General features: G+C 41.6%; 1 protein-coding gene and 1 pseudogene across 1 annotated transcript in view; one reads left to right on the top strand and one right to left on the bottom strand.

The window, feature by feature from the left end:
• Positions 1-24,999, top strand: part of NUP133 (nucleoporin 133) — a 55,838-nt gene that overhangs the window by 3,496 nt on the left and 27,343 nt on the right. The window contains exons 3-14 of the mRNA XM_069572577.1: positions 3,793-3,896; positions 5,021-5,128; positions 6,965-7,099; positions 7,715-7,885; positions 9,585-9,740; positions 10,016-10,086; positions 13,225-13,372; positions 15,291-15,438; positions 16,250-16,407; positions 17,855-17,946; positions 21,969-22,132; positions 23,246-23,340. Coding sequence (XP_069428678.1) covers positions 3,793-3,896; positions 5,021-5,128; positions 6,965-7,099; positions 7,715-7,885; positions 9,585-9,740; positions 10,016-10,086; positions 13,225-13,372; positions 15,291-15,438; positions 16,250-16,407; positions 17,855-17,946; positions 21,969-22,132; positions 23,246-23,340 — 1,550 coding nt within the window. The remainder of the gene's footprint in view (positions 1-3,792; positions 3,897-5,020; positions 5,129-6,964; positions 7,100-7,714; positions 7,886-9,584; positions 9,741-10,015; positions 10,087-13,224; positions 13,373-15,290; positions 15,439-16,249; positions 16,408-17,854; positions 17,947-21,968; positions 22,133-23,245; positions 23,341-24,999) is intronic.
• On the bottom strand, positions 441-1,268 carry LOC138430307 (sodium/potassium-transporting ATPase subunit beta-3 pseudogene; annotated as a pseudogene).

The raw sequence follows: 24,999 nt of genomic DNA, 5'->3' as shown, positions 1-24,999 counted from the left end.
ACCAATTTTCTTATAGCTATAAAGTGATGTGATGTTGGTCAGGTACCATTTTATCCCCTAAAATTTTGGTGGCATCAAAATATGACAGTTAACCAGTGTTAAATCTATAAAATATTTGTATAGCACAGAACTTGAAGCATTAGCCACTGGGCAATTAAAGCGCATAAACGTTGGACAAGACCTGTGTCCTACATGTTCAGAATCAGGTGCTCACAGCCCCTGTCTGGTGGTTGCACATGACTCAAAAGGCAGCATAGGCAGCAGCCGAGTCGCTCTGAAGGACACGGAATACTGTGGTCCAGAAGAGCACTGTGTTGTTGCTCCAGTGTCACGCACCGCTCCACCTTTCTCCAGAGGTGGTCTCGATAATTCTGAAATGGCAGGTCTGGCTGACACAGGATAAAGACGACAACATTTACCCTGTGGAGATATCCTCACTCCTACTGTGCATGTATGGTGATCTTGAATGCAGCTCGTCCTGAAATCTTGTCGTGATAATTCTGGGTTTTTAGGTTGGGTGATCCATCAATCTTGCACTCAGCTGTTAACTTCTTTTATGTCATCCTTATTACCAAAGATGAACTAGAGGTAGCGCACCTAGTGGCTTAGATAGTTCCCGTGCAGTTTTTTCCTGTAACATGAAAAATATTTTTAATCTATCTTTCCACTGGGAAGATAAGTTGATAGAACTGCTGGGCTTTCATTCTTTGCAATACATTCTATCCTTTAATCCAATTGTTCTATTCATTTTCACAAGAATACAAAGGTTTCCTGTGTTGTAGCCAAGCTTGGCATCATCCACACCTCTGCATGCTTCAAGGAAGGCAAGAGGAAACTGACAGGCAGTATAATCTGGACCTTTCTGCTCAGAAGAGTTTCCATTGTTACTTTCTGTGAGATTCTGTTCTTCTAAGCCATATGGCTTTAGAAATTTCTTAAGCTCATCAGTGTACCTTTTATAGGACTCTGGATTAGACATGCCAAATGAAAAATCCAATACCATCACTAGTTTTGGAAAAACCATGTAAGTCCTGAACTTGGAATCTGGTCATGATATTTTGGAATCTCTTGTTCAGAGTCTGAAGTATAGCCCACATTGTGAAGGAAAAGAGTGCAGCCAGGAACCCATAAAAGAGTAGGTGGAAGAGCAAGATCAAACCCCAGCTCTTAGCAGTGCACCCCAGGAGCGCCCTGGTGGTCACGTTTTAGATGAAGAGCTTCCACTTGGCCAGGCTTTGTTTGAAGGACTTCTTGTCTGTCTTTGTCATGGTGTGTGCTGACCGCATGGGGAGTGGTGGCACGGTGGTGCAGGAGGCGAGAAGGGCGAGGCTTGTCCTGGTTTGAGCAGCAGCAGAAGGCAGTATGTCCAAGGGACCCTCCTCGCTATGGTGAGCACTCAAGCCAACTGCTCTGCACCATGCCAGGCTGGGCTGCCACTCCGGCCAAATTTATGTTATCAGTTTTGTGCACCATTAGAAGATTCTCTTGGCAGAAAATTATTATTTTTATTTATTTTTAAATATTTGTTTATTTTTGGCTGTGCTGGGTCTTCATTGCTGCTCCCAGGCTTTCTTTAGCAGCGAGCAGAGGCTACTCTCTAGCTGAAGTGCATGGGCTTCTCATTGCAGTGTCCTCTCTCGTTGCAGAGCACAAGCTCTAGGGCATGCCAGCTTCAGTAGGTGTGGGGTATGGGCTCCAGAGTGCAGCCAAAGAGGTGACCCGTGGGCTCAGTCACCCTGCAGCATGTGGGATCTTCCAGAACCAGGGGCGGGACCTGTGTCCTTTGCATTGCAAGGCAGATTCTTAACCATTGGACCACCAGAGACGCCCCCCTGGTAGAGAAGTAGAGTGAAAGTGTGGAAGGTGTGGTCAGCACGAGCTTCAGAAAGAGGCCATTAAGGCTGAGACGCTGGGGTGACTCCGAGAGCAAAGTGCAGAGCATCCTTTGCTTTCTTGGGCCAGTGTTTCTCACACTGCAGGTAGTGACTGAAATCACTTTAGTGGCTCATGACCAGCGTTTTTTAAAAAATGAAGTAGATTGCAGAATGTCAGAGTGCATCTCATTTTGTTTTACTTAAATTGTGTATGACTACATCATGCTGTGAAATGTATTTCATACTGTGAATGACAGTCAAAGCAGTTTAAAGTACTCCATTCCATAAAAGGGAACATTTCTCATCAACTTGAACTAGCACATCTTACCAATAAGTCCATGGGAGCTTCAGGTACAATTATTTTCAGACAACTAAACTTCTACTAACCTCTGTCATGCATTGTTCCTGGTTTAAATATATATATTTTCTTTTCCCTTCTAAAAATTTCAGCTTAAATAGCATTTAAGCCTTTGACACACTCCTGGTTCATGCCATCAGATCATGTTAATAACAAATAGTACACAGGCTCAGAGGAGAGAGTTTCTAGAAATCAGGATGTGAAAACTGAAGACTGTGTAAACTTGAGAAGATCTCATCCTCACATGGAAATTTCCAAGCCCTAGTCAGTTGGTGTACTGAGTCAGGGTTCTCAAGTGTTCACCAGTGGAGGATTTGGAGCTGTCACAGTGCTTTTAGGGAAAGAAAATACCAATCAGGTATCCCAGTTCAGCAAAAAGCCCACACTCAACCTAGGTATGATTTGATATTTATATTTTAGCTTGTACCTTATTGGTGCATCCCAGTTCAGCAAAAAGCCCACACTCAACCTAGGTAGGATTTGATATTTATATTTTAGCCTGTACCTTACTGGTGCCTTTTATTTTGCCCCTCTACCCTGTCTTCAGATGAAGAGCAAAGCTCACATTGATTAAATTTCTAGGACTGTTAATGCATTTACACAGGTTTAGCACCAAAACTTACAGCAGCAATAGAGAAGTCTTCCCTTAGCCACAGGCATAAGTTCCAAGACCCCCAGGGGTTGCCTGAAACAGAATGGCACTGAACCCTGTATATACTGTGTTTTCCTATACATACATGCCTATGATGAAGTTTAATTTATCAGTTAGGCACAGTAAGAGAATATCCAAATTGCCGCATCACTTCTCTGTGCTTTGTGGCCACGTTTTAGTAAAACAAAATTACTTGAACACAAGGACTGCAACACCAAGACGGTGACTCTGATAACGGATTACTCCTAAGTGGCTAATGGATGAGTGGTGGGTACAGCGTCCATCCACTGGACAGAGGAGTGATTCATGACCCCATCAGGACAGCAGGACACTGCAAGATTTCGTCACAAACTTAGAAGTGTTATTTCTAGAATTTTCCATTTAATATCTCAGGCCCCATTTGACTACAAATAACTGAAACGACAGGTGAAACTGAGGAAACCTAACCCCTTTAGGTTAGCATATAATAATCTATCATACATTCAAAGAGCTCTTATTTGAAAATCTTGTTCTTTTGCAGGGACATGATTTTTCCTTGAAATGTTTTATGTATTTAATGAGGGGGTTTATTATTTGTGTTGCTTTATCAAAATAAAATTATGAATTTTACTAAATATTATAAAAAGTAAGATAAATTTATAACAAAAAAGAAATATTAAACCTAAGACCAGAACATAGTTTTTACCTTTCAATATATTTATAAGAGTGATTGTCAAACCACTCTTACTTTGGAGATTAATAACTCTTGAATTAGTCAGGAGTATTTTTTGTTGTGAGTTAATCTTGTGTGTGTGGTGGTTACTCTTTTGAGTGAAGAGTATGGCAGTAAGAAAGATTTTGGTATGAGAAATTTTTGCAGTTTTAATTCATACTGTAAGATTAATTATGTACTTTGTTTTTTTCTTCAGTTGATGATCAGCTGACTGTTCACATAGATGAAGGTGGATGGGCTTGTCTGGTCTGCAAAGAGAAACTCATTATTTGGAAGATTGCTCTGTCACCTATCACTAAGGTAATGATTCTTTAAAGAGCTGGAGGGGGAGAGAGGAGAAAATTCCTAATTGGCTCTGAGTTTTTACCCTAACTTTTTAGAGTTGTTGGAAATCTGTAATTTGAATCGACTCAAGCATTATGGATTGCATTTTTATAGTAATATGAAATACCAAGCATGCATACACATTTGTGTATTGGGAAAAAAGTCTCTCTCCTTATCATGATTTTAAACAAGATATATTTTATTTACATTTAATAAAGTTAAAGACATTGACATTTTTAATGAGTGTCGTGCTAGTCACTCTGTGCAGTGAAGTCTAAGACTAAATGCCATCCACAGAAACTAATGAACTGAGTTCCTAAGAGGACAGGAGCGTGTTGCACTGAATCTACTGAATCACGTGTAAGAAATAGGAGAGAATTATACCAAGTTTTATAATGCTGTTTAACTCTTCATTGTCAGCTTTTCACACGGGGGCTCTCGTTTGTATGTTCACTGCTGGACTCTCAGCAGCCTCTTTCTGTCCACTCCAGATCAGGCATGCTCTCTTGCAGTACTCATGCTCACTGGGCCTCTGTTCCACTGGGAGTCAGGCTCCAACTTACCTAAACTCTTCGTGTGTACTGGTCTCTGTACACCTGCTGTCTAGAAAACCATGTTTGTAGTTAGGAGCATAGGTGAGGGAGAGGTCCTGCAGTGGCATCCTGAGTTAGCAGAGGAAGCCTGATATTGGCTGAGTCTCAGAAATATTTTCTAGGCAACTTTGAATACTTACTCTAGTCATGCCAATTTTAAATGTCAACTCAACAAATCAAGATTAGACTGGGAAAATTCCATAGGAAGTCTACACAGTTCTTTCAACAATGGACTTTTTTTTGGTCTGGGAAGAGATTGGAGTAGTTTCTGTTAAGGGTCTGGTCTAGCTGTTAAGTTTTCCTGACTCTCTATCTCTTATATTTTGTTTTAAAATTAGTGAAAATGACGATGGAAGCCTGATCAAAAAGATGTAAGAAGAAAGTATTTCTAGTATAGTATTTCTAGCAGTGAATTAGAATCTAAAGTATGCAGAGAAAGTGAAGTCAGGTGCATGTTCAAAAATTGGATTTGAAATGAGAAATTTTTTGTTTGGATTTGTTTTATAGTTATCTGTTTGCAAAGAACTTCAGCTGCCACCTAGTGATTTCCACTGGAGTGCCAACTTGGTGGCTCTCTCTTATTCTGCTACCTCAGGCGAAGCACATTCTACTCAGGTGGGTGACTTAAGTGCTTACTGAAGTAGATTTCTTTTAAGATAAGGGAGTTCTGAAGTTGGGGGAATCACCCAGTTGGGTTTTGAAACATAGCTGTAAAGCCGCAGAAATCAAGACAGAATGGTCATGGCAGAGGTAGACGCACGGGGCAATGGACCAGAGCAGTGTACACATACGCCCCACACAGAGATGGTGCACGGATCTTCAACAGGGGTGCAGAAGAAATTCAGTGAAGCGAGGATGGTCTTCTCAATAAATGGTGTTGGAATCATTGACCATCTTTAGGAAGAAAAAAAAATTCCTCCTAAACCTCATGTAAAGATGAACCCCAAATGGATCATAGGTCTAAATGTAAATTGTAAAACTAAAAACTTTTAGAAGAAAACAGGAAAAAAATCATCATGACATGGGGTTAGTTGAAGAGTTCTTAGAAATCACCAAAAATGTGACTCATAAAAGAAGAAAAATCGATAAACTGGACTTAATCAAAATTTGAAACTTGGCTTTGCCAAGTCTCGGTTGCCCTGAGAAGAAAATGAAGAGAGAGCTACAGATTGGTAGGAAATACTATAAATCAAATGTCCAATAAAGGACTTGTACCCGGAACATAAAATGAACTCTCAAAACTTAGTAAGAAAACAAACAACCCAGTTTAAAAAGTAAGGCATAGGACTTGAACACTTTACCAAAGAGAATATAAGGATGTCACATAAGCGGTGAAGAGACATTCACGTCGTTAGCCGTTAGGGGGATGCAAGTAAAACAGTGAGATACCAGGTCACTCTTAGCACAGTGGCTGCAGTTAAAAGCACTGACTGCAACGGCTGGTAAGGATGTGGAGCAGCTGGAACCTCATACGTTGCTGATAGGCATGCAGAATGGTGCAGCCACTGATTCTCACTTTCTTAGAAAGTTAAAGTGCCCTTGCCATATGACCCAACAGTTCCATTCCTGGCTGTTTATTTTAGAGAAATTAAAGCTTTTGTTCACACACAAAACAATACACTAATGTCATAACACCTTTATTTCTGATAGCCAAAGATGAAAACAATCTGAATATCCTTTAGCAAGTGAACAGATAAATAAACTGATTCTTTCATAGGATGAGATACTGCTCAGCAGTAAAAGCATCGGTGAATTTCAAAGGCATTGTGCTAAATGAGATAAACCATTGTCAAAAGGTTCTGTTCTATATGATTCCGTTTGTTTGGCGTTCTCAGAAAGACAGAACTATAATGATGGAAATGGGGATTGCCAGGGGGGAGGGGAGGGGAGGCTGTGACCAAAGGGAAAGTGTTATGGGGCTTTGGTGCTGATGGACTCTCCCATATCCTGTTTGTGGTGGGACTTACAGGAGTCTAGAAGTGAAAGTTTTAGTCACTTAGTCATGTCTGACTCTCTGTGACCCCATGGACTGTAGCCACCGGGCTCCTCTGTCCGTGGAATTCTCCAAGCAAGAATACTGCAGTGGGTTGCCATTCCCTTCTCCAGGGGATCTTCCCAACCCAGGGATTGAACTTGGGTCTCCCACATTGCAGGTAGATCCTTTACCATCTGACCCACCGTGCGTTTCAAAATTCATAGGACTGTAAAAAGCGAAACATTTTGTATGATCTGAAGAGAAGCCAGAGTATAAAAGTTCATAGAATTATTAAACAGGAGGAGAAAATGTCAGTTTTATTGTATGATGATTCTTTAAATATGGAAAAAAAGAATTTTTCCCCTGATTTCTGTTCATGAGTAATGCATTGCGCTGGTTTCTTTATGTCAGTGTCGTCAGACTGCCGCTTTGGGCTCCTTTTCTTGTGTTTGCTGAGTGTTATGATCTTGTTTCAGGCTGTTTCTGTCATGGTTGCCACCAGAGAAGGATCCATCCGCTATTGGCCAAGCCTTGCGAGTGAAGATACCTACACAGAGACGTTCGTAGATCTGGGTTGTGATAAGACCTACAGTTTCCTAACAGCAGTACAGGTATACGATGGATATTCTTTTATATTTATTGGGAAACTGTCATTTGGCTTGGAATTCAGGTTTGGCTGACTAAAAATTTGTGATTTTGAGCAGATCATACAGGTAGGGCTGGGAGAAGATCAAAAAGGAGGCAAGGAAAGAATGTAAGAATCTAGGATTTGAGCACTTAGGCCGAGGGAAGCCCTTCTCGTGGGACTCTGACCTGTCAGTGGAGCATAGTAGCCAGTGGTATTCGTTTCTGTCAGAAACATCTTTAGAGAGTGATTCAGAAACTCTTAGAGGAAGACTGGTTTGCTAATACATATTCTGCTGGTTTACCAAAAAAATAAAATCTGATTCTTAATTTGTTGAACCTATGTAATGTGAACTTATAACTTAAAAGTCAGAATTTAAAAAAAGTAATTAAAAAAATGGCTCTGAAGTTTTTCTGTGTAGTATTAAGTGAATGGATTCATAAATAAATTATTTTTAAAAAATAGCACTGTTCTTTTTTTATTCTTTAGATTTATGTTGAGGTACAGATAATTTCCCTCGAAGCATATCAAAGTGATTTGTGTTCATTTTCTTTTCTTAGTCTTAAATACTTAACTGAACTAATTTCACATTTGTTCACAGGGAGGAAGTTTTATTTTATCCTCATCGGGGGGCCAACTAATCCGCCTGATACCTGAAAGTATAGGAAAAATCCATCAGCATGTCCTGCCTCAAGGACAAGGCGTGCTCTCAGGAATTGGTCGGAAGGTTTCTTCTCTTTTGGGAATTTTATCTCCTAGTAGTGATCTCATTGTAAGTTGGTAAAATAACTTTGTTTTACTAGCTTGTTTCTTAATGAAATCAGTAAGTTGGCAGTCTCCTATGAAGTTAGCGTTGCCACTGTATGTACAGTGGTGTATGTGAGATGAAAACTTTGATCTTTCAGTGAAGCATTTTTATTATGATGATTAGATGAGTTCATACTAACCCTCTTGCATCCTCTGTAACATTAATTATTCTTAAGTTTTATAGATTATCTGGTAAGTTCATTTTTTGAATTAAAACTATGATGTAAAGTTATAAATGTGTTCAAGGATTAGTTTTGCTTTCTAGACGTAACCAAAAGTGTGCTTTCCACCCCCGAGCCTCCAGCTGTCTGTGTGGATGACGTCTGCTGGGCTGTGGCTCAGACTCTGGAGTAGTGAGTGAAGATGCTGGGAACTAACATCTTCAACTAACTGCACTAACAGAGCAGTGGGGCATCTGCTCTGCCAGGAGCCCTGTGTGTGTTATCTCCTGTAATTATTGTGATCCGTAATATATAGAGCTTCATGTCCCATTTGTGTTAAATAAATGGGGAAATGGCCTCAGTGAGGCTACCAAAATTGCCCAAAGTTCAAAACTGCTCAGCGACAGATGCGTGCCCACAGGTGTGTGAACTGAGAGCACATTCCCCCGCCCCCGACTTTTCTGAAACATTTTATTTTATAGGCGTATAGCTGAGTAGCAATGCTGTGGCAGTTTCAGGTGGACAGTAAAGGGGCTCAGCCATACATACACGGGTAGCCATCCTCCCCCAGACTCCCTGTGCACCCAGGCTGCCACGTAACACTGAGCAGAGCTCCCTGTGCCATGCAGCAGGTCCCTTTGCATTAGCCCTGCTAAGTACTGCAGTACCACATCCTTTATGAAGTGGGGCTCTTCCCTCTGATTTCAGGTTGCTGTCATTATCTGCTTCCTTAAATGGTCTTTGAACGTAAGCTTTAACATGTCTAGAAGAAAATTGCTCGTGTTCTCTTCTCTCCTATTGACTTACAAAACTCATTTTTCTTTTGACCTATTTCTAATGGCACTGTCACCTTTTTCAGAGACCCAGGTATAAAATCCTGGTTGTGTGTGTATGTGTGTCTCCCTCTCTTTATGGGGCAGAATATTTACCAGCTTCTCTAGATTTGAGTCATAGTGACAGGAAAAGTGGAGACAAATAGGGTTTTAGTTCAGCAGTCATATATACACAGTTTTTAAGTTGGGTTAGATGTGTTCTTCAGAAGCAAGGGAGATGAAGTGATATAAACGTGTGGAACTACACACACCCCTCCAGATTGCTTCTCCTGTAACACATCTCTTGTGCTCACAAGCTATGGATATTATCTCCTTAGCTTACTTGGTTTACAAACTGACATTCAAGACTGTGCTGTGTGTGAACTTTAGTTTTGCTTCTTTCCTAGCTATAATCCACATTCTAGTTTAGCAGGACTGTGTTTTGTTCTTTAAAGAGCCTCTGACTTTCCTGCCTCCCTACTCTGCTCTTCCTGGGCCTTCTGCCTATGAAAATCCTCCTTACTCTCAAGGTCTATTTCAGGATCACTTCTTCCCTTGAATCCTAAATGAAGAATTCTGCTAGGATTACTAATCAAATAGCTATAAAATATACGATTTTTTAATTTCAGGAAAATCATCATTGACACTAGAATATAATAATCTATAAACTTTTTTTCTCCTCTCCATACAGCTTTCAAGCGTCCTCTGGGATAGAGACCGAGCGAGCTTTTATAGCCTGACAAGTTCAAACATCAGTAAATGGGAATTAGATGATTCTTCAGAAAAACAAGCACATAGTTGGGATATAAATAGAGTCCTGAAGGAAAACATTATTGATGCTATCTGGGTAAGGAACAGTAACATTCATCTCTGTCATTTTTATTTATATAAAATTGCTAGTTCTTTTAGTAGAACGCATTTCAGTCATCAGATAAGCAGAGTATTCAATCTTTAGAAGTATTGGGACTCACTGGTTTACTTAATTTTTTAAATGCATACATTATTCATTCAATAAGTTTGACTTACTGTGGATGAGGCAGTTTAGTAGGTGCTGGGGATATAAAGGTGAAAAGAAATGATTTCTATACTGAAGGAGCTTACACTGTTGATATTTTCATGTAGGGATCTGAAAGTAACTATGAAGCTATTAAAGAAGGGGTCAACATTCGGTATTTGGATTTGAAGCAAAACTGGTAAGCAATTCATTTGTCATGCAGAGCATAGGTAGTTGTTTGGAAAAACAGATTGGTGTTTGTTATAGAATAATAAGCACCCTTGCTGTCTGTTCTTCTGATGTGTCTAACCCTAATCTTATATTAGTCCGCCTATTGAATCGCTTTGTTCTGTCTGGCAGTGCTAATTCGTTTCAGAAGTGTCGGCAGTTTTCCGCCTTCCACTGAGTGTCCCATTAGCTGTCTGCCCTTGTTAGGGATCATCTGTTCTGCTCGAATAGCTGGAGCTCCTGAGAGCTGCCTGCCCCGCTGCTGGTTGAGTTCCATGCTGTCGTCTCTGCTGACTCAGTGGAGGTTCTGGGGGCTCTTCTCCAGTCCCTTTTTCGTTGCTGAGGGAGCTTTGGCCTGGGTTTGTGGCTGTGTTGAATAAAGGAAGGATGGGTGAGGTTTTGTCCTGGCTCAGTCATGGTTTATAACTGAGTCACGCAGAGTGAATTGCCTCTGAGAACCAATGCTCTTGGTGGTGCTTAAGATCTCAAGTTAGTCTGATAAAGCTACTTAATCCCATGTTGTTGTTTAGCTTTAATATTATGGTCATATAGAACTGAAAAGCCGTTTACAGTAGAGCTTCTGGATATAGTTTATAATGAGTGCAAACATATGATTTGTAATGCTTTAAAACACAGCTTCCTGGAAGTTAGGATAATTTTTATGTGTTTTAGAGTAATTTAGTAGAACAAATTCTGCTTGTTTCTTGGCTTACAGTTCTGCTGTTTAATTTTTCTCTCATGGGCTGTTGAGGCTTGTCAGGATCCTTCTTTGTAATTTCTGATAAACTTATGTGTAAACGATTAAAGAAGTAAAAATAATGTATATGCTTAATTTCCAAAACCATTTCAATTAAATACAGTTTATCTTGTTTTAATTTATCTTTACTGGACCTCCATCATAAGTTTAGAACTGGTGCCAGGATGCAGCCAACTGTGGGGAAGAGGATGTGAACATTTTTTCACATGTAATTTTCAGAATGGAAACATAGGTTGAGCACAGAGAAGCATGCTTAGGACTTGCTGTGCTGAGGCAGACACAGAATGCTGTCGTGCCGGCGTGACTTGATTCTTGTCGGGCCTGTGAGATGCAGTTCTCATTCTCCTCCTTGGCCCCCTCCCACCATTGCTCCAAGAGGTCCAGTCGTCACCCTCTGTATCCTCAGTTCCACTGATGCTTGTAGACTGTTCCACGTCTGAGTAGGTGTCTTCTGTGTAAGAAGCATGTGTCTCCCTGATGCTTGTTGCTCTTTCTTGATCAGTTGTTGAAGTTTTTACTGATTTGCAAATTAATTATCTTTCTATCATCTTTACTACCCAAAATAGCTTCATGTTATTTTAATCATGAAGATTTTTTTTTGGTAAAGATGTGAAATGAAGCTGATCTAAGCACCACTTCCTGAGGAATTCTTTATTAGCCTGTCTCTGGGCCTCATTGGCACCTCTCACCACACGGCAGTCCAGTCTGCGGAGTAACTTCAGTTGACTCACCACAGCATGGCCATCTTTACCTCCCTGCCTAGTGCAGAGGAAGGCTCTCAGGACTGAGTTCTCTGTGGCCTTGCTCACCGCCCTCATCCAGGAGCTGTTTAGGTCACTGCCGGTATATTCCAGTTTGGACCAGTGTCCTTGAAGTTTTTGAGAGAATTCAGGTAGAAATGATAAGAGTTGGGGAGCTGGGAAAAGGGAACAGTGGAGAAGGAAAATGAGAGCTGTATCGGGACTGCTTGATTTGAAGTGCATGTCATCTAGTCAGTAGCTTGCTTTATTATTTTTAGTTGTCAGTAGAGAGTGCTTGCCATCCTGTTAATATTTCTGAAACTTGAATGAAAGTTGTTAAAAATGCTCCTAAATGTTTTAGGAGTTGAGATTAGAGACCATTTAATTTTTTTTATGTTGGTGGCAACAACTTTGCTAGACTTAAGAGGGCCACATACATTTTTAAGATGGAAAAAAGTTTGTTTTCACCTATACAGCAGCTTGAATATACAGTAGCAGTTCTATGATTGGTTATTAAAGGTAAAACCAAAATGCTTTTCTTCTGTACAAAAGTAAACTTTAAAAAGCAGATTAGATCAGGGCTTGGCAACCTTTTCTGTAAAGGGTCCAAAACTATATTCTTAGGCTTTAGGGACCATGTGGTCTTCGTTGCAGCTATCTTACTCTACCAGGGGTAGCAGTAGAGCATCTGTAGACAGCACACAGACAAGTGGGCATGGCTGTCTCGCAGGACAGATTCATTTACAGAAACTCACCTGTGGTCAGTTTGACTTGAGAGCTGCACTTTGCTAATCCCTGTATTTGATGATTTGTTGGTCTTTTTAAGTCAGATTTATTGAGTTATATTTTACATACAGTAAATATTTTGTACCCTTTTTAGTGTATAGTTTGGTGAGTTTTGACGAGTGGATAGTCAGTTAACTACAACCACAATCAAGATACAGAACAATTCTATCACTCCAAAAATTACTTTGTACCCCTTTGTCAGGGGCTTTCTGGGTGGCTCAGTGGTTAAAAAAAAAAAAAAACAACCTGCCTGCCAGTGCAGGAGGTGCAGGAGACATGAGTTTGATCCCTGAGTTGGGAAGGTCCCCTAGAGGAGGAAATGGCAACCCACTGCAGTATTCTTGCCTGGAAAATCCCGTGAACAGAGGAACCTGATGGGCTATAGTCTGAGTATGCGTGCTCACACTCCTTTTTCAAGCCCTTCCTTCACTTCCAGCTCCTGGCAGCCGTTGATGTCTTTTCTGTCCCTATGGTGTAGATGGCATCATACAGTATAAAGCCTTTGGAGTCTGGTTTCTTTCACTTAGCATGATGAATTTGATATTCATTCAGTGTTTCCTTCCTTTTTACTGCTGAGTAGCTTTACCAGGATTTGTTTATTCAGCAGTTAAAGGATACTGAGTTGTTTCCATTTTTAGCAATTATGAGTAAAGTCACTATAAACATTTGTACACAGGTTTTTGTGTGAAGATAAGTTTTTATTTCTCTTAGGTAAATATCTAGGACTGGGCTTGCTAGGTCATATGGTAAATGCATGCTTATCTCTTTAAGAAATTGCCAAACTGTTTTCCAAAGAGACAGTATATCTTTCTTTTTCATTGATTAGTGATGGGCTCCTAATTTTGGCAGCAGCATGGCACCTGGCAGACAGCCCCTGCCTTGTCTATTACTCTCTGATAACAGTAGAAGATAATGGCTACCAAATGTCAGATTCAGTGACTGTGGAAGTCACTCAGTATAACCCACCTTTTCAGGTAAGATTTCTGTTAACAAGCTAAATGACCAAGTGACAGTAACTTGCTGAGTTTTTTCTCCCTAACCGTTGCAAGGTCAGATTCTTTGAGATATTCACCTGTAAGGCTTAGAAATATGTTTAATTTTTAAAAAATCTCTTTATTGGGGGACTTTCCTGGTGGTCCAGTGGCTAAGACTCTGTGCTCACAATGCAGGGGGCCCAGCTTCAATCCCTGGTCAGGGGACTAGATCCCTCATCCCGCAACTAAGAGTTTGCATGCTGTAATAAAAGATCCCACACGCCCCAACTAAAACCTGGTGCAGTCACATGTAAATACATTTTTTAAAGTAAAATCCCTTTGTTTATTTATTGTCATTAGCCACGCCGTGCAGCTTGCAGGGTTTTAATCCCCTGACCGTAGATTGAACTCGGGCCCTCAGCAGCTAAAGCAGAGTCCTAGTCCACACTGGACCACCAGGGAATTCCCAGAAACACATTTTAAGTAGCTAGTGTTTAGGCACTGCATTCTGTTTGCCATCTCATACTCACCCTCTGTTCAGCCTCAGCTAAAGAGAAGTGAGAGTGGGAGCCCTGGAGTGAGCGGTGTGCTCCTCCTGCAGCTCTGTGAAGGGAGCTTCATTTCTGTGTTACTAAGTAGAAAGAAAATATTGATGATGAACTGGAGAGTGAAAAATAGGAAGAAACTTGATGGGAATTGGACTGTGGTTTTGAGTGCTATATATTACAGAAAAATCCTCTTTTTGCTCAAATAGGATTATATTTGTAGGTAACTGTATTATATATTTATTAAAATTCATGTGAATAGTTAAAAGGCAAGAGTTGTGGACGTGAGGGAATGGGGCGGGCGGGGAGGGGGAGTAATGAATGGAAAGAATAGCATTAAGCATAGACATTACCATATGTAAAATCAGGTAGTCAGTGGGGATTTGCTGTATGACACCGAGGACGCAAATGCTCTGAGACAGTCTAGAGGGCTGGGATTGGCTGAGAGGTGGGAGGGAGGTTCAGGAGGGAGGGGGCATATGTACACCTGTGGCTGATTCATGTTGCTGTATGGCAGAATCCAATACAATATCATAAAGTGTTTATCCTCCAATTAAAGATAAGTAAATTTTTTAAAAAGACAAGCTGTCTAATTATAAGTTTCTTGATGGCAATTTAACATTGTTTAATAACTGCTGCTATTTAGGAGAGGCCCACACAAGTAGTATCTAATTCTATTGAACTTATTCTTAATACAATTTGCATAACTGACTACTGTAAGGAAATCTTAATTTGATCTTTTATTTCAAACAGAAATAAACCTTAATGTGTTCTGATTATACAAGAAAAATACATTCAGTGTTAAAATTTTTCACAGACAATGCGAAAGGGATAAAGAAGACAATTTGAGAATTAAAAAATTATGGGATTCCACTTTTATGTTTTAAAATTCTTTTAATAAAGTATCCTTTTGAGCTTTTGCTAATTTTATGACTTACTAAGCCTTATTTCTATTTGTCTAATTTCATATATGAACAAATTAACTCAGTTTTCTTATGCTTGATATCTGGACAGTGAAGAAAGAAACAGTATTTATCAGGGGTTGTTTTAAAAGTATATCTAAATTCTAAAATAATGAACTAATTTTATTTTCTTTCTCACGTTTGTTAATAGGCTTTTTAGTTGAAATCTTACCACCATGGAAATATTTTCAAACTTTGCTAGTTATTTGCAACTCAGCAAATGATTTCTCTGATTGATGTTTATAAACTTATTTCTGTCATGTTTTGTAAATCATCTCAGGTAATTTTAACAAGGATAATCAGTGAATTATTTTGTCATTTTTATGAGATAGTGTACAAAAGTGTGAATTATGAAGTCATACAAAAGTATTTTTGTTTCAATTCTTATTAAATATAATCTTTAATTTTTAGTCTGAAGACTTGACTGTATGTCGGCTGATGGTCCCAAACTTTTCAAGCCAGACTGCCTGTCTGTACACTGAAAGTGCTGTCTACATGTGCTCCACAGGGACTGGGAAGCTTTCTCTTCCTCAGGAGAAAATTGTTTTTAATACACAAGGTGGGTAATCGGTTTTGGAAAGCAGGATCAGGAACTCATTGGTCCTTCTGAGAAGTTTTTGTTCTCTTTGCAGAAGCTTGGCTTCAAGTGTGCCACCTGTGATAACTCAGTGCCATTCCTACAGTTGCCGAGAGACCGGGAGGGTGGGAGAGCCCAATTTTACTGTAGACAGAAAATAGTAACATTTTCCCCAGAAGAGGCCAAGAAAGAAAGAACTGGTGCTCAGAGAAGTAATTGTTTGTTCCTGGTCAGTAAGAATGACTTATTCTGAGTTGATACTCTTTAAACAAGTTTGTTCAGACTCCTGGGTGAGAAGAGTCCCAGGCACTGGACTCATGCAAGGGGGCTGTGGTGGGGGCGGGGGTGGTGGTGTTGGGAGAAGCCAACCAGGAGTAGGAAAAACAAGCAGATAGTATTTATCTGAAGGGGCAAAGGGCAAAATCCAGGTGAGCATGGTCCCAGCCCCAGAGCCTTGACTGGTTGGGTGAGATGCTTAGACCTTTTCCTTGCCCTCCCGTTGGCTTACTCAGTAAGTCAGAGTAGGATTGACGAGCTGTTGCTCTGCGTCTTGCAGAAGGGACGATTTTCTTGTTTGGTTCACTGTACTCACTGCTTTTGCACACCACCATGGAGGACTCAGCCTGCCTCTGCAGATAGCGAGGAGCCTTGACTTGATGCAGGGCTACAACTGGGTTCAGAGTAGGAGTAACACAGTAAAGGGCTGTCAGCAGGATCGTCTGCTTAGGGAAGTAGATTTAGGAGGGTATTGTTTGGTAATATGTATTTGATTGCGTATTTTTCTTTCTCTTAGGAGACAGTATTTTAGGAGCTGGTTCCTGCGGGGGTATACCTATCCTTTTCTCTAGAAACAGTGGATTGGTGTCTATTACTTCAAGGGAAAATGTGTCCATATTAGCAGAAGATCTTGAAGATTCCCTAGCATCTTCAGTTGCTGGACCAGGCAATGAGGTAACATGGTTTCATAATTTGTTTTTTTTTTTAATATAATTGATTTTGTTGCAGTTGTGTAGTTGCTAAGTCATGTCAGACTCTTCGCGACCCTACGAACTGTGACCTTCCAGGCTCCTCTGTTCATGGGATTTCCTAGGCAAGAATACTGGAGTGGGTTACCATTTCCTTCTCCAGAGGATCTTCTCCACCCAGGGATCAAACCCACATCTCCCACATTGCAGGCAGATTCTTTACCACTGAGCTACCAAGGAAACCTGTTACAAAGGATTTAAACATTTTTATTGGACTATTTCCCACAAATGTTTGAAAGTCATACAGTTTTAAAAGTTATGATGAAGATGTTAGTTCTTTTATCTCTCTCATTTCCTTTGTCCTCTTATTCAGAAGCGACTACTTTTAAGTCTCTTAGGTGTTTTTATTTTTTTGGTGTTTTCCTCCATATTTCTAAGTAATATGTGTATATTGCTGTCTCTCATTCATTATTTTTCATCATCTGTAGACCTCCTGTTATTGAAGACAAGGCCTTGGGGTAACTTACACTTAAGTATATTTGCTTACTTTTGTCTGATACCGGGTTTAATCTCCCATCATGTTCCAGCAGCTCTGTAGATGTCTTTCTCTCTAGCTTTGCCCAGTCACGTGTAGAAACCCTGTGCCTGCTGTCTGCTCCTTGTCCTCGGGCTCTGTCACCACACCACTCGAGTTTGCCTGGTCTCCTCCCCACTCTTTCCTCTGCTTTCCATCTTTGTGTAGCTGGAACCACAGATGTGTGGGGGTTGAGTCTCTTTTTCTTCTTGGTATTCCGGGATGATTTTTGAGGGGAAAGTGGGGTAAAAACTGTCATTTTTTTCGCTGTCATCTTGAAGCTCATAATCTATGAGATTTTTATTGTTCTTTTAAGCATTAACACTTTTGAGTAATTTCTGTTTGAAGAATATGTAAAGTATATAGACTTTTTGTGTAATTCAAAATGAAAATGATTTAGTAACAGTTTTAACAGAAAGTAACTTTTTAAAAAACTTTCATTCTTTTGTAATCATGTAGTTTTCACAATCCTGCCATATGTTCTGAAGCTATCTTAATAGTATTCCATTTCTTTTAAATTTCTCTGAAGTTTTTCTTTAAGCTTGAAATCAACCATTATGATTAGAAATATACTCTGTGATGTAAGGGTAAGCCTATCCAAAGGTTGTGTTGTGATGAAATCCCCAGATAATTTTACTCACAATATAATTCCTGAATTATATGTACATTTTCTATAGGACTTTAATTAATCATTTGATGTTCCCATAAATGTCTTAAGTATATAAGTCACTGATATAGAGAGCATGGCAAACAGCTTGTATGTCTGTGTTGTTTTCTTCATAGCTTGGTCTAATTTTTTTGCAGTAACTAAGAATATTCTTATACCTTCAACTCTAAACTATAGTTTATTATGTTACAGAGTGTGGTTTTTGATACTTCTACCAAGAATGACACTATTGCCCAGGAAGACAAAACCAAATTGCTCAAAGCTGCTTTTCTGCAATTCTGCAGGTATAACAAGTTTTTAAAATTACGGCTCTTTTGATGTCCAAGGACACTTTACTGACATTTGCTACTTATCTGTTGACTAGTGGGAGTGAGTTGAAGAAATGATGCCATCACGGAGGTGTTTTTCTGAGCTTAGGACTTTAGCAAGCTCTTGTTCTGATTTTGGCAGCTGGGGGAGGGTTCCAGCCAGGCTGGGGAGAGCATGCTGTGACACAGCCCTTGCCCTTGTTGCCACACTGTGGCACTAGAAATGGCAGTTGTAGAGGTAGCGTGGGAGCGTCTTTTATGTAGGGTGTGAAGGCAGTGAGATTCCATACGAAGGTCATCCTAGCTGTTGTAAAGTGTTGGCCTGGCGGTCGAGTTTTGTACTGTTGCAGTCACCACAGAACTCTCTGGCTTACTTAATACAGCTCCTGGTCCTGAGTTCAGCTGTTCGGGGTTACGCTGGGGGTGGCAGTTTTCCTGGTCCTGCCTGAGCTCGTGCGTGGTCTGAGGTCAGTAGCCAGCTGTCTGGCTACAGTTGCCCGCGTTGGGCCCTGGCTGGTCGGCTCCGTCTGCCTCACATGGTGTCTCTTCATCTAGCAGGCTGCCCTGGCCTCTCTCAAGCCTCAGGGTTCCGGGAGCAGGAGAGAGCAAGTGTTGCTACATGAGCGCTCCTCAAGTCTCTATCTGGTCATGGTTACTAATATCCCAGGGGCCCTGGTGAGGTCCGGGGGAGGATGCTCACAAGAGGGTGTGCACAGGGTGGAGCAGACAGCTGCACTCGCTCCGTCACACTTGCTGACTGGGTACAGTCATCTCTGCTTGTCCCCCACACACATTCTGCATAGTATGTGTCTGGTACCTTCCTTAAATGTTGTGCATTCCATTTATGTTGGAATTAACACTCAGGAAAATTGTGATCCAGCCTTTGCTCTGCCCCTAGTTAGCTGTGTGAGACTGGACAGCCGCTTACCGTTTCTGGAGCTCTGGTTCAGCAGATCTTTGTTTTTAAGAGACACTCATACTGTACCGCCTCCATTCCCCTCACTCTCAGCTCGTGGTCCTGTAACTCCACTCCTCGTGGTCTGGTGCACGGAGGCGCCCTCTCAGCTTGAAAGGGGAGGTGCGCTCATGTCTGGAAAGTTCTGGGCCGTTGTAGTGACGGTCTGCTAAGCTTAGTTTCTTGTCCAGAGGAGGGCACCATCAGGTCAGTTTTTGGTTTCTGTTTTTATATAATATTCTTTTAATCTTGTTTTATTGCATAGTGTTCAATCTGACTGCCAAGATTTGGATTAATACTATGATTTTATCTTGTATAATTTTATCCTTTGTACAGCTCGGACAGTCTTGTCTCATCTCAACGTTTATATGGTCATAGAGTCATTGTACTAGTTTCCTGTGCCTGCTGTAATAAGTTGCCACAAACTGGGTGGCTTAACGCAATAGAAATGTATTCTGTCACAGGTCTGGAGGCCTGGTGTCCAAGATGGAGGTGCGAGCAGGGCCAGCCCCCTCTGAGACTCTGGGCCAGGGCCACTGCTGCCCCTCGCTGGCTCCTGTGGCTGCGCCCACTGGCTCCCTGGGCCACGTCTGCGCCCCCCGGTCGTCTCCACTGTCACCCGTGGCTGTCTTCCCTGAGCACCTGTCCTCGCACATCCTGGTAGTGACACCAGTCATTGGATTTAGGGCCCACCCCAGTCCAGGATAACCTCATCATAGCTCAGCTGATCATATCTTCGGAAACCTCATATCCCAGTAAGGTTACATGCTGAGTTTCTGAGTGTACTTGGTTTTGGGGGAAACACCATTCAGCCCAGCATAGTCATTTCTAAATGTTTTACTGGAGAAGATGATTAAGTACGAAAGGGGTCCCTGACCTTAAGTGCTGATAAGTATAGTAACCTTAGGACTGGTGTTATTGGGCTTCTAACACAACTGTGCCTTCTACTTATACTGTTTAGCATGAAGTACCATGAGGTTAACAAGTAATCATTTCTGGGATGGTATCAGCCAATAGTCTTTAAAAAATTAAGACTTTTCACAAATGGAATTATACCTTTAAAGCAGCATTTCTCAGTCTTCTCACTGCTGACCGTTGAGGCCAGATAATTTTTGCTGTGGGGCTGTCCTGTGAATTGTAGAGCTTTTAGCAGCGTCTCTGGCCTCTTCCCTTTTGATGCTGGTAGCATCCTTTCTCCCCCAGCCTGTGACAACCGGGATTATTTCCATGGGGCCCAAATTGGTGGGTAGTTTAAATATTGTTTAGTTTTTTGTAAAGGTAACATTACTATTTTTTAGTATGGTTTCTTTGAAATTAATTTTCTTTTGATTTTCATTTTGCTGAACTCAGTATAAATATAAAATCTTGTTTGTGAGAATTTTAAGAAACTTCATCTTTCGAGTAAATTAGTTCATTATTGAGCGCTCTTGCCGTAGTATACTTTGTATTCCCATAACCTCTAGCACAACTAGGTTTCCAGCTTCAACCTTGCCTTTAACACTTTTTGGCAGTTCCTCTGTGTGTCTCTGATCAGCTCTGTCTCCTGTACTGCCCAGAGACCATTTCAACCCTTTCTTCACGTCCTCTGTCCCCATTTCTCCTCTACCCTTCCACCCCCGCGCCCCCCAGCAGTTGATTCAGCCTCCTGTTCCACAGAGATAACAGAAGCCATGAGGCCAGCTCCCTGTACTCACCACGCACAGGCTTACCTGCATCCCACCTCCTCTTTCTCCTTACCTCCCCGGAGAGCAGGAAGAAGAGTTCTTCCCGAGACCCATCTCTGTCTGTTCCGAGTGCCACTGGGTCCTGCTTCCTTTGAGACTGCACTTTCTTAGTTACCCTGTCCTATATCTCTGACATGCCACTCTTAACAAAGACCAGTCTTTGTGTCCCCTTTGAGCTAGAATCTCTTTTGTTTGTTCCTGTTTATAGCTAAACTGCCTGAAAAGTGGTCTCCAGTTGTTACTGTCTTCCATATTTTCCTCTCTCTACTCCCTGCACAAAGTTTTCTCCTTCCCAGGCTTCACTTGCTGAAGAAATACAAATCTACCTTGCCCTGGGCCAGTACGTATAATGACGAATGTCCAAAAGCACTTGTGTGTTCCACAGGCAGCTGATTGTAACACATCTGAAACTGTGCTTGTCTTCTCCAAATATTATTCTTTCTTTCCTAGCCTATGTTCCAGCCACATTCAGTTGTTTGGACTTGTCTTTACATATCAGATCCAACCAATGGCCAGAATTTCCCTCGTGTATCTCTTTCTCTTGTATCTCTTTATCTACTTGTCTCCTCCTCTGCTGCAGCTACTGCTAGTGGAAACTCTATCCTCTCTTGCCTGGATAAATTTCTGCAGGAACTTCCTCACTGTATTTATATCCCTCAGGTCTGATCTCCCATCTCCATAGCATAGGTAGAATGATCTTTTAAAACGAGAGCAAATCGCGTTTCCTTCTAGGCTCACACTCTGTCCGCGTGTTTTCTGAGCCCTTCTGCACGCTGTCCTTCAGTTGCTGGTGTTGCTGAGAGGTCTGCCCTGGACCCTTCTTCCCTCCCTCCTCTCTGGGTGATCGCCATTCCCCAGGCCTTCCCTTCTCTTGATGCGGGTGTGCCGGGTCCTGTCTCTGCCGCTGTGTCTCCCTCCTGCAGTCTCCCCAGCCTTCCTGCACCTTCTCCTCCAGGAAGGCTCCCTCCCCGCCGGTGGTTCACGTTTCTCCTCCGCGTGCCCCATGGCCCTCTGTTAGTTGCCGAGTGTGTGTGTGCCACCGCCTGTTTGTCTTATTCCTCCTGCCGCTGTAGGTGTAGTCTTGGGACGGTGTTCTGATGTTTTGTTTATTGTTCTGTCTCCAGAGTCTGCATATCGTAAATGTTCAGCATATATTTGTTGAATTAAGGAATGGATAATTGTTGTCTCCCTTTTAAATAAATGTTATTAAAAGTGATAAACTTGGGGCTAACATATGGGATTTTAACTTCACAATTAACTTTCATGGTGAATTTAGTACTTTGAGTTGTTAATACTTTTGTTTTCTAATTTTATTTCAGAAAAGATTTAGGTCATGCTCAAATGATAGTTGATGAGCTGTTTTCCTCTCACTCTGATTTGGACTCCGATTGTGAGCTAGACAAAGCTGTCACCCAAATCAGCGTGGACCTGCTGGACGACTACCCAGCTTCTGACCCGCGCTGGGCTGAGTCTGTGCCTGAGGGTAAGAGCATGTGAAGTGTGATGTTGCAGGGAGGTCTGTTTCGAGAAGAATATTCTGGTTCTTTTGTTCAGGCATTTCTTGGTGCATTTTTTTTTTTATTTTCTGAAACTATTTAGTATTAATTCAGTATTTTGTAAAAGTTTGTAACTTTCCTTATAGCAGATTTTTAAAAGGGCTCAGTGCAGGTAGTTCCCTGGTGGTCTAGTGGTTAGGATTCAAGAGTGTTCACTGCCATGGCCTCATTCAGTCCCTGGTCAGGGAACTGAGATCCTGCCAGCCATGCAGCACACCCAGAGTAAGGAACAGCCACAACAGAAACCCTGCCTCATCTCTTTTACGCATGCTCGCACACACACACACACACACACACACACACACACACGCACACACACACACACACACAAGGCTCAGAACAGATCTGCCTGGTAGAACAGAAATGGAGGAAACATTGGAGCAAATCCTACATGTTGTCTGAAGTAGATTAATTAGCTCTACTTAGCTTTGTCAGCATTTTATTTCTAAAAGGAAATTGGTGGCATAGGTAAACATTTGGCACTTACCAGCCCCAAATTAAATGATAATTTTAGCATAACTCCTGAATTTGGCCAATAGAAATTATATGTTTTTCTAACAGCAGTAGTGATCAAACCTTGGCCTGTAGAAGTGGGCACATGTTCTGCCCTGGGTCTTCTCCAGATTGTTCCTCTTACCCTCCAGGCAGCATTGGGCTACCTGGTGGTTCCCAAGGACCGTGGAACGGTCTCAAGAATCCTTTCTCTCCCTAATTTCCTACCTAGTAAGTAGCAATAGGCTCCTTGGAGACTTGGGAAGGAAACAGCAGTGCTCACCTTCTTTGACTGTTTTGAACTCTCAGGCTTAGAATAATACAAAGTGATGAAGCTAATAGTAATATATTTGTGTTTTGAATAACTGTGGTATGAATTTTATCAAAGCCCCAAAGGTTTCCTATAAATCTTAAACCTCTTGGGTAATGTAATTAATAATTGCATTGAAAGGTCAGTTCTCTCCTTTTGTATAGATTTTTCTCAACTCTTAGTAGCAGTAGTTGTCAAGCCAGCGTGTCATGTGTTTGTCTTGTTGTTGCTTCACCAGAAGCACCTGGGTTCAGCAACACATCCTTGATTATTCTCCACCAGCTAGAAGACAAGATGAAAGCCCACTCTTTCCTTATGGACTTCATCCACCAAGTAAGCACCCCGTTGCTGTGAGCCCCGACTGGCTGGACTCCGGACTCTGCTGTGCCTTCTGTGCTCTCCCATGACAGCAGGAGACCCTCGCTTGCTGATTCTGGGGTGTTTCACTGGGTGGGACGTGACTGCTGTTGTCCGTTTTCTTTGCTGACTTACGTAAACAATTCCAGGGCTGGTAGGGACCTGTTACCGCAAGAATCAAAGCTGCATTGAAAATAAGATGAAAAGGAGAAAAATAGTATACCTCAGCAAAAATGTTATTTTAACTTTGTTGTTACATTTTATGACACCCTGCTTTTCATTCAGATGTACTGTGTACTTTTATGTAAAGTTTAGGTTTTCCTGAGTTGATTTTGTATCATTAGTGAAGAATCTGAAGGTGATAACAGGTTTTTCTAATATATAGATGTTTAATTTAGAGATGCCATTAGCATCAAGTACTCATTTAAAGTATTCCTCTTTTTTTAAGGGAGAGGGAAATTCCCATTTATATTGTGCCCAAAATTAGACAATGTTTTTGTTGCTAGACAAAGTTGTTACATAAAATCACCTATCCTTGCCTTGTTGATCAATTGTGTCTCCCAGGCATAATCCAGAAAAGTTAGATTATTCCCATTTTTCTGTGTTTTTCTCCCACATTAGAAATGCCTCTGTTAAAAAAACTGCAGTCAGCTCCGTAACAGAGCACTCTGTAGCGGTGGGCTGGCCTGAGTCTGGCCCAGCGTGGCAGCCTCAGTCCCCAGCAACTGCTGAGTAATCGGACTTGCTGCTGCAGCTGAGGAACTGAAGGGTGTTTTTTTAATTGACTAACATTTCAGTCACTACTTTGTTGGATAATGGCTACCTTATTGGACAGTGTAGTTCTAGAAGATTCCAGAAATGTCTTGGTTGTTTCTAATCCTGCATACCGCTTCACTTTTAATGCACAGTTTGGCTCCTCTGTACTCTTATTATCATGACAAGACAACTTTATTTATTCATCGAGTTCTTCCTTTTCTTAGTATTTTAGGTGGGCTACAGATCAATGGGGAAAAAACACATTTTCTCCTGATGTAATTGTCAAGTGTATCAGTTAACTATTAATACATAACAAATATCCCAGGATGTACTAAGTTGAAACAACTCAGTGGGTTTGACACGTAGTCCTGCTGACTTCCCATGGGCCCCCTCGTTGAACCACGTTTGGGGTTGACTGAGCTGGCACGTCCCCAGATGTCTTACCTGACTGGCAGGCGGTGCTATTCAATCTGCTGGGGCCTCTTGGTTCCCTCCTACCGAGTCTCATCCTCCTCTAGGCTGGACTGGCCTCCTATGCCAGTGCTCTCCTCCGGGGAGCACTCTGAGGAGGTGAACTTAAGGCTGTAGGCTTCAGGCATCACATATTGTCATTTCCACCAAAGTGTCATTGGTCAAAATAAGTCACAAGGCTAGGCCAGATCAAAGGGATTGAGAAACTGATTCTGCTTCTAGATGGGAGAAGTGGCAAGGTCACATTGCCAGAGGGTGGGCTTGTTGGCATGGGAGGAGTCCGTGGCCCTAACATGCCACACTAAGGGAACGCTTAGTTCTTGGAGGGCAGGAGCGGTCGAGCTGGAGCTGGTGCGGCATTTCTTGTCACAGTCTCCTGGGCTCAGACCCTCGTGGAGTCGCACAGCT

This window comes from Ovis canadensis, chromosome 25 (assembly GCF_042477335.2).
Source record: "Ovis canadensis isolate MfBH-ARS-UI-01 breed Bighorn chromosome 25, ARS-UI_OviCan_v2, whole genome shotgun sequence".
Classification (NCBI taxonomy): domain Eukaryota; kingdom Metazoa; phylum Chordata; class Mammalia; order Artiodactyla; family Bovidae; genus Ovis; species Ovis canadensis.
This window is presented reverse-complemented; position numbering and strand designations above follow the sequence as displayed.